The sequence below is a fragment of the Musca autumnalis genome, unplaced genomic scaffold (genome assembly GCF_047663935.1).
Source record: "Musca autumnalis isolate F117 unplaced genomic scaffold, ASM4766393v1 scaffold_4, whole genome shotgun sequence".
Lineage (NCBI taxonomy): Eukaryota > Metazoa > Arthropoda > Insecta > Diptera > Muscidae > Musca > Musca autumnalis.
In genome coordinates, this window is record NW_027411977.1 from 163,516,235 (window position 1) to 163,525,700 (window position 9,466).

At 42.3% G+C, this 9,466-nt stretch overlaps 1 protein-coding gene across 1 annotated transcript; it reads right to left on the reverse strand.

The window, feature by feature from the left end:
* Positions 1-2,526: 2,526 nt before the first annotated feature.
* Positions 2,527-7,998, reverse strand: LOC141403149 (uncharacterized). Its single transcript, XM_073985313.1, has 3 exons — positions 5,728-7,998; positions 2,955-3,138; positions 2,527-2,849 (listed from the first exon to the last, which is right to left on the reverse strand). The coding sequence occupies exons 1-3, from the start codon at positions 7,996-7,998 to the stop codon at positions 2,527-2,529; spliced, it is 2,778 nt and encodes a 925-aa protein (XP_073841414.1).
* Positions 7,999-9,466: the final 1,468 nt, after the last annotated feature.

Genomic DNA, 9,466 nt, shown 5'->3' on the forward strand with positions numbered 1-9,466 from the left:
AAGTCTCAAGAAATACAAGTGTAAGCTTTGTCAAACCCATTACATGTCCATATAAGAGCGAATATGTCATGACCCATTACATCTACAGTCTTGTTTCTTACGCTGTTTGTTAAACTATCTTTGACACACAATCCATGCAATTTAGATGATGATATCGAATTCCGTTTGAATGATAGATGCAGAAGCAGCCAAGTCGCAAGAAATATAAGAGTAAGCTTTGTCAAATCCATTACATGTCCATATGAGAGCAAATATGTCATGACTTATTACATCTACAGTCTTGTTTCTTACGTTGTTTGTTAGGCTATCCTTGACACACAATCCATGCAATTAAGATGATGATACCGTGTTCCGTTTGAAAGATAGATGCAGAAGCAGCGAAGTCTCAAGAAATATAAAGGCAAGCTTTGTTAAATCCATTACAAGTTCATATGAGAGCAAAGCTATCCTCGACACACAATCCATGCAATTTAGATGATGATATCGAATTCCGTTTGAAAGATAGACGCAGAAGCATCCAAGTCTCAAGAAATACAAGGGTAAGCTTTGTCAAATCCATTACATGTCCATGTGAGAGCAAATATCTCATGATCCATTACATCTACAGTCTTGTTTCTTACGTTGATTGTTAAGCTATCTTTGACACACAATCCATGCAATTAAGATGATGATACCGAATGCCGTTTGCTTTGTCAAATCCATTACAAGTTCATATGATAGCAAATATCTCATGACCCATAACATCTACAGTCTTGTTTCTTACGTTGTTTGTTAAGCTACCTTTGACACGCAATCCATGCAATTTAGATTATGATATTGAATTCCGTTTGAAAGATAGACGCAGAAGCATCCAAGTCTCAAGAAATACAAGGGTAAGCTTTGTCAAACCCATTACTTGTCCATATGGGAGCAAATATCTCATGACCCATTACATCTACAGTCTTGTTTCTTACGTTGTTTATTAAGATATCCTTGACACACAATCCATGATATTTAGATGATGATATGGAATTCCGTTTGAAAGATAGACGCAGAAGCATCCAAGTCTCAAGAAATACCAGGGTAAGCTTTGTCAAACCCATTACATGTCCATATGGGAGCAAATATTTCATGACCCATTACATCTACATACTTGTTTCTTACGTTGTTTGTTAAGCTATCCTTGACACACAATCCATGCAATTGATATGATGATATCGAATTCCGTTTGAAAGATAGATGCAGAAGCAGCCAAGTCTCAAGAAATACAAGGGTAAGCTTTGTCAAATCCATTACATGTCCATATGAGAGCAAATATCTCATGACCCATTACATCTAGAGTCTTGTTTCTTAGGTTGTTTGTTAAGCTATCCTTGACACACAATCCATGAATTTAGATCGAATTACGTTTGAAAGACAGACGCAGAAGCATCCAAGTCTCAAGAAATACAAGGGTAAGCTTTGTCAAATCCATTACATCTAAATACTTGTTTCTTACGTTGTTTGTTAAGCTATCCTTGATACCTGAAAATGCCGGTATTGGGTATTTCTGTGGAGGAAGAATTGCTGGATTTACTGCTGTTTTGATAGCAAAATATTTCTTGGAGTTCGAAATATTTTCCTCTCGTTTGCAGTTTTGGCAGGAGTGAAAGAAAGAAAAAATAAAACACGAGCGGATCAGTTTACGGAAAAGAACAATATTGGTTCTTTATTTTGTATTCAAATTTGGAGATTTGAATAGCAGCGCTTACCGAATTTAACAACAGTATTGGTTGATAGTTTGGTAACAAGTGAATTGCATTTATTTAAAGGAAAAAAGCAAAGCCACAGAGAGGACACAAACGGACATGTTGAGTGAAAGAGTAACACCCACACAAACAAAGCTTGTGGGTGTATTCGAAACTTAGGGTATGCAATTAGGGTGACCAGATCAGGAAAATTTCACATTAACATCACCGGGCCCCTTGCAGTACCACTGCAATGGAAAGAAAGGAGAATTCCGTGTGTGTCCCGACTGTTTACAAACAGGCATGAACGTTACTGAATGAAGGAATATGAATTAGATCAAGATGTTAAATCTAAGCATGGATGTGATGAATAGAAGGATGACATCAGCTCTGCCAGGAATCCGTATTAGCATTTTGGACTTCATGAGGTAGATCTGAAAAGGTAAAGTTTGTGCTTTGGAGGGAAAGAAAAACAATAGTGCATTCAGACTAATTCAGGTTTATTTAGAATTCATGGTAACGTAGAATAGTAAAAGAAAAATGCAAATTTTGGGGAACGGACCCATCAGGAACATACGCCATAAACGACCCAGCCAAACAAGGTGCTCTGAGCCGTTGGTAAGCCACTTCTCGAGTATACCCCCTCCGTGACGACCTTCGGGTACATATCCACTCCAATCACAATGTCGACACCCGAAGACTGGTAAAATTTGGGGTCGGCAAAGATGAGGTGGTGAATTCCTCTGGCAAGGACTCCGCAGGGGTCTTCGTCGTAATCCGGTTGTCGACTCGAAATGTGCCCTCTATTTTCACTTTCGAGTCATGCCGAGAGAATAACGTCAGCTGGCATACCGTCTCCTCTCTTAAGGTCAGCGTACTCAAACGCTCTTGAAACCCGACTGACCGGCGATGCTGAGTCCAAAAGACAACGAGCCACAGTCTTCGCATCAATCCTTACGAGGACCGTAGGCAGCAGAATGGTCCGGTTTTGCCGTATCAGGGAAGTGAGAGACCCTGGCGATACTGGCGCGGATGCCTGCGGTCTCGGTTGGGGTCGCGATGCCTTGGAGGTGGATGGCCGTGGTGAGTTAGATGGAGATTTCGACGCGATTTCGGAGAGGGCGGAAGGATTTGGTCCCGCAACTTGGGATCCACGTGAAGGAGAGTGTGGTGAAACTTGTTGCAGTGACGACAGCCGGTGTCACTCAAACATGAACCTTCAGAATGGTCCAGGGCTAAACAATTTACACAGTATTTGTGTTCCCGGACCACCTTCTTTCTCTTTGCCATGTCCATTTGAAGGAACTTGTAGCATCGACTCAGTGCATGAGGACGCTGGCAGAGGCGGCATTAGAAATGTCCCCTTTTGTACGACGTTGCTTTGGAACGATTGGCTTTGTTGTTGTTGGATGAGTGTTTGGGCATGACGGTTCTAGGAAGGGTATGGACGAAACAACACTGTACAGAAAGGAAGAAGAAGAAATGATGAACTTAATAAGCTGATAGGACAACTAGCTTTGTGATCGGACGCGTAACAACGCCCTTCTGCGTCACAATATCAGCGACTCGAACATGCCGATCTGAACCAAGGTAAGTTTTGGAGACTCTACCAAGGCGCCAGGAATTCGGCGGAAGATTTTCATCATAGATGGCGACTAGTGCGTTCTCTTCAATATCTCTCTCTGGAGTCTGCCAATTATGACGCTTTTGAAGCTCCCGGCGGTATTCGGTTTTCCAACGAGCACAGAAACTCTGATGGATAGCCTTCAAACGCTGCCACCGATTGAGCATGGAGACTGGACTCTCATCAACGTTGGGATCGATAGGAGCTAAGATGGGAGTCCCGATCAGGAAATGACCTGGCGTCAAAGCGGCGAAATCAGTTGGCTCGCTGGAAATAGGAGACAAAGGACGAGAGTTCAGACAGGCTGCAATTCTGGACAGAAGTGTCGAGAACTCTTCGAACGTAAATTTGCAGGAGCCGGCGAACTTTCGGAAATGGGTTTTGAAACTCTTAACCCCGGCTTCCCAGAGGCCACCCATATGAGGCGCCCAAGGTGGAATAAAGTGCCAACTGAGATTTTGTAAGGAAAAACATTCGACCACTGCAGCACGAGATGCCTGGAGAAACTCTCTCGCGAGAACTTTGGAAGCACCCACAAATGTCGTACCATTGTCAGAGTACAAATGTGCGGGGCATCCTCGCCGAGAGACGAATCTGTGGAAGGCTGCCAAGAACGAAAAACAAATGAAAACGCACACATAACCTTTTGTGATACGACATGTGCGACCGGAATAAGCTTTGATGTCAAAGGGACCTGCGAAGTCGAGGCCCGTGCGGAAGAAAGGACGAGAGATTTCGGTACGCTCAGGAGGGAGCGCAGCCATTATTTGTTTTTGACATCGCTTTTTGTACAGAATACAAGGCCGACATTTATTGATTGTGGTCTTAATCAGGTTCTTGACTTTAGGAATCCAGTATTGGGATCTTATTACTCGAAGAACCAGTTGATTGCCGCCATGGATAGTAATTTTGTGGACAAAATCAACATATAGCCGGGAAAATTGGCAGTTGTACGGAAGGATAATAGGACGCTTCTCATCATAGGAAATGCATGGAGCGGAATCTAAACGACCACAGGACCGGATTAAGCCATCGGAATCTAAGAATTTAGACTTAGAATCGAACTGGATGAGGAAATCGGCTGATTGCAGGATAAAGCCTTGTATTCATTTGGAAAATGGAACTTCTGGTACCATTTTACCAGCAGACTTCGGGCAACAAGGATTTCAGAATTGGAAACCAAGTGCGACTCATGAAGGAAATCGGAACGGAGTCGTGGATGTGTCCGCCTGAAAAACCGATGGACGTAAGCAAACACACTGAGGGCCCGAGGATACGACGAAATATTTTGAAGAATATCAACGGAATCCTCGAAATAGGAAAAGTGGACCTTAAGGGGCTTGCGTTCCGCGCTTGTGTCTTGGATAGGAACATTGTCCGGCCATCGATCGACGGAATCACGAAGCCAGGTCGGCCCAAACCACCAGAGATCATTATCGACGATATCTGATGGTAGGAGACCAAGACTCGCTAAGTCTGCCGGGTTGGATTCGGAAGGAACATGGTGGAATTTGGAAGGATGAACCACCTGAATTATATTGGAAACCCGATTGGCAACGAATGTTAGCCAATGGCATGGCGGTTTGGAAAGCCAGGAGAGAACTATCGTAGAGTCTGTCCAGCAGAACAAGGAATAATTGGAGATGTCAAGAGTCGGAAGCAACGTATCGATCATTTCTGCTAATAGGACAGCCCCACATAGTTCTAGACGTGGAATGGACAATGTCTTAACTGGAGCAACTCTTGTTTTGGAATACACCAGGTGAGTGGATATGGAGGAACCTCGAGCTATTCGCACATATAAAGCGGCTGCGTATGCCTTTTCAGAGGCATCGCAGAAACCATGAAATTGAATTTCAGCGGAAGGAATGTAATGGAGCCATCTTGGAATACGGACTCGATCAAGAGACTAGAATAGTCGGATTGGAAAATCTTCCACTGAGACAGTGTGGTTGGACTTATAACTTCGTCCCAACCTGTTCCATCGGACCATATTTTCTGCATTATAATTTTTGCCAAAACGATGCATGGCGAAAGTCAGCCTGCAGGATCAAAAAGTTTGGAGATCTGGGAAAGAATTTCCCTCTTTGTGTAGGAACAAGAATTTGGAAAAGGCGTTGTGACGAAGAAAAATGAATCTGAACGAGCGTTCCAACGAATTCCTAGCGTTTTTGATGTGCTACTATCGTCGAAGTTCAGGAAATCTTCACACAACAAATGATCATTAGGAAGATCCGCTAGAATATCCATTGAGTTCGCTGTCCATTTTCGAAGGGAGAAACCAGCTGATGCTAGAGCGGATTTAAGCTTATTTTTTGATTGAATTGCTTCGGAAAGTGAATGTGCACCGGAAAGTACATCATCCACGTACATATCATTACGGATAATTGAACTTGCCTTTGGATGGCTACATTGGACATCATCAGCTAGTTGCAGAAGTGTGCGAATAGCCAAGTATGGAGCACAATTGACACCGAATTGGACAGTTTGTAGCTCAAAATCTTGGATGTTTTCACCTGGGTGGTTGCGGAAGACAATTTTTTGGAACGGAGTATGATCAGAGTGGACGAGAATCTGGCGGTACATTTTTTGGATGTCAGCGTTGAACACGAATTGGAATAATCGCCATCTGAGAATGAGCGTGGTCAAGTCATTTTGCAACACTGGACCTATGTGCAAAATGTCGTTCAGACTTTGACCATTGGATGAAGGAGCAGATGCGTTGAAAACCACACGAACCTTTGTGGTTGATCTCTCGGGTTTAACAACGGAATGATGAGGCATATAGTAGTGGCTTGGATTAGCACTGGAGCTCGGAGTTTGGATTGGAATCATGTGCTTCAACTGAATGTACTCGTCCAGCACCTGATCATACTCTACTTTAAAGTTTGGAGTTCGGAGTAGACGGCTCTCATTGCGGAGGAACTGAGAGACCGCGCGTGGACGGGATTGTCCTAGGAAAATCTCATTTGGAAAACCTTCTTTGAAAGGAAGTCGAATGACATACCTGCCATCTTTGTTTCTCGTGGTAGTTGAGACAAACAGCTCTTCGCAGGACTTGTCGGAATTGGAGGCGAACCTCTTTCTTGGACCGTTCTCCACTTCCCAGAAACGACGTATTTCCTTGTCTAGGGAAATTTCACAGAAGTTGGAGACTACGGTGGACGATTGAGAAGAAATGGGAATTGGACCTGTGAGAATCCATCCAAAGATGGTCTCGTGGCCCATTAGGGATTCGCACAAGTTATGCATTACCCCGGATCGCATGATTTCTGGAATAAAATCACCACCTACTAGCAGATCAATAGTAGAACTTTTATGGAAATGCGGATCCGCTAGCTTGATGTTAGGAAGACGAGAGAACAAAGACGTCGGCAGAGTCTGTGAAGGAAGATTTCCAGACAATTGTGGAACTACAAATGCCTGGACTGAAACTTGGACGGTTTTCTCAAATCTGGAACATAGAAGAATGGAGCAAAGTTTTCGAACGGAAGCTGCAGTGGTATTGTTGAGACCGGAAATCTGCATGTTCGTACGCTGGTATGGAAGCTTCAATTTGTTGAAGAACTTCTCGGAAACAAAGGTTCCCTGTGAACCAGAATCGAGAAGCACTCGTGCTTGATACGAGACACCAAGGTGAATAACATTCACCAGAGCTGTCCCCAATAAAACTCCTCTTGAGCTCGTTGTGAAACAGGATTGGATCACTCCGTTCCCAGAATTAGTGGACTGTACGGAATTAGGAGTGAAGGGAACAGAGCTAGTACTCAGAGCTGAGTTATTATTGGGGTTGGAAGAAAGATTGGAGTGACGACTATGCTCGGAACTATCATGGAGCATAGTGTTGTGTCTCTTCTGACACTCGAAGCAGTTGTTCTTACTGGCACAATTACGAACATGATGTGTCTTAGAAAAACAATTCAGCGCAGCTATACAGGAGTTGATATCTCGCTGCATTGACTTTAAGGCAGAGGCTGATTCGGCTTTAATAAAAGGAAGATTGAAAAGAACCTTGAGCTGACCATTCACAAGAATTCTTTTATTTTCGAATCTAGCGCACAAGTTCTGCCAGGCTAATTGGAAACCTGGATTAGTCAATGGCGATCTTTGGACTATATCCCGAGCTTCACCTCTTGTCTTCTGTGTTAAGTGGAATAAACGCTCGACTGGACTGAGACTGGAGTTTTTAATGTACACAGCCGTGAACATATCTCGGAATGTAGGCCATGACATATAATCTCCGTTGAAGACTTCAGTGTCGCACGGAGGAAGGCGGAAGGAGTGACCATGATCTTGAACGGGACTACTGGAGGGTAAAGATGGGGATTCGGAAGTTTTTGGAACAGAAGGTGGTTGAAAACCTTCCAAAAGTTCAGACAACTTAGCTAGACAGGTACAGTAAGTCACGTACGTGCTATTGTACTTAGCCTGGAACGTGTCCCTCTCGGACGCTACCTCTTCATCGCCATCCTCTTCTTCACCCTCTTCACTAGCTCGCTCGGTCATGAATTGCTCAAAGGATGATTTTGCGCGTTCCCACAAGGCTTTAAATTCGGAAATATGCATTTTTAGCAGCTGGGCGGAGGTTAACGGAATAGTGCCGTCAGCTACTCCAGCATTGAATGCAACCAATTGGTCAGCATTGCGGATGAATGAATCCAATGACATTCTGGATTGAAAAAAAAATTGAAAAAGAACGACAGGAAACTGAACTTTTATTTGAGGAACTTTCAGTGAAGTCAGGAAAGTCGACTTTACGAAAGAAGTCTGCTCGAAAGATTAATAGTCTTTAGCTGGAAACAGGAAATTCTCGAACAGAGACAGATAAAACCCCGCAAGTATTCGAAAAACTTTGAGTTAGTACGGAAGAACTTAGTTTTTGCGGATATTTCCTTAGAGTAAAGGCGACCTCTAACGGCGACCAGTAGCACTACACCTCGAAACAGCATAAAAGTAGCACCCTTATGGAAAAGTATTCCGAAAATGATGGAAAATTTCGGAAAAGTAGGCCAAAATTCGTAGTATATGTAAAAATTGCTTTATTTAAAAGCGACCTCTAGTGGTGGAATGCAGCACTATGTATCCGAGACAACAACTGAATCGCCAATAGCGAAGAACTTCTCAAAGAATTAGAAAAATCCCCGAAAAAATGAGAAAAATCGGGAAAAATACGGTTTTTGATGTAATTTCTTATTTGTAGGGCGACACCTAGTGGTGGAAAAATGTACTAAAAGTTGCGGTGTGTTATAGAAATGGACAGTAACTCCGATGGATGCGGAATAGTACACAAAATCACAAAATAATAGGAATAAATATTGGAAATATTAAGATTTTGCGTATATAGGCAACGCCCTCTAGCGGCGGTATGGATAATTATAAGTTGGCAAGAATGATGTATCTTGACACCTCACCTCAATATATACGATAATATAAAAAAATATTTATACGTCGCACACAAGTTGTTAACCGACCTTATAAACGGGCTTGATGTAGGGTGCACGTATATTCAAGAGCACAACGAGGAGAATATCAGTAGAGAGATCGGTCACTGTTGAGTGGAAATCACCAACATACACTGTGTTGGCTGGTGGACGAACGACTCAACAAGAAATAGTATGTATGTGTGTTTATGTGATTCAGTTGTTATGTTGTTGAAGAGCAGTGGATATTTCTCTGACAACAACAACAACTGCAGTGGAAGAAAACGGTGATGGATAACACGCATAAACACACAAACCAATAGAAATAAATAGGAATATTCTCGAAGTAAGAAAAATAAAAAAAAAACGATATGAAAAGAAGCACACTGTCGCGAATGGAAAAAATGAAATAAATGTTATAATTGCAAACAAATAAAAACAAATGGAAAATAAAATGCAATTATTTGTAATTATAAAATAAATGAAAGTATTAATTAAATTATTTTAATTAAATTATTCACTTCAGGATATGGAAAAGTTTGGAAATTAATTTACGTTAATTAGCAAATTGAAACACTGTGCGTTGGATAAACGAAAAAAGGAAAAAATCACTTTGCCGACGGCAAAACGCACTTTGACTTTAACACTTTGAAATTGAATGCACTATTGTATTTGGAGAACAAAAGCACAAACTTACCTTGTTTTTGGATGAAATT

Coding starts and splice junctions, on each gene's coding strand:
- LOC141403149 (XM_073985313.1), bottom strand. CDS start 7,998: ATGTCATTGGATTCATTCATCCGCAATGCTGACCAATTGGTTGCATTC. Junction 3,139..5,727: donor TCCAATGTAGCCATCCAAAG/GCAAGTTCAATT, acceptor TACCCTTCCTAG/AACCGTCATGCCCAAACACT. Junction 2,850..2,954: donor TCCGGGAACACAAATACTGT/GTAAATTGTTTA, acceptor GTGGATCCCAAG/TTGCGGGACCAAATCCTTCC.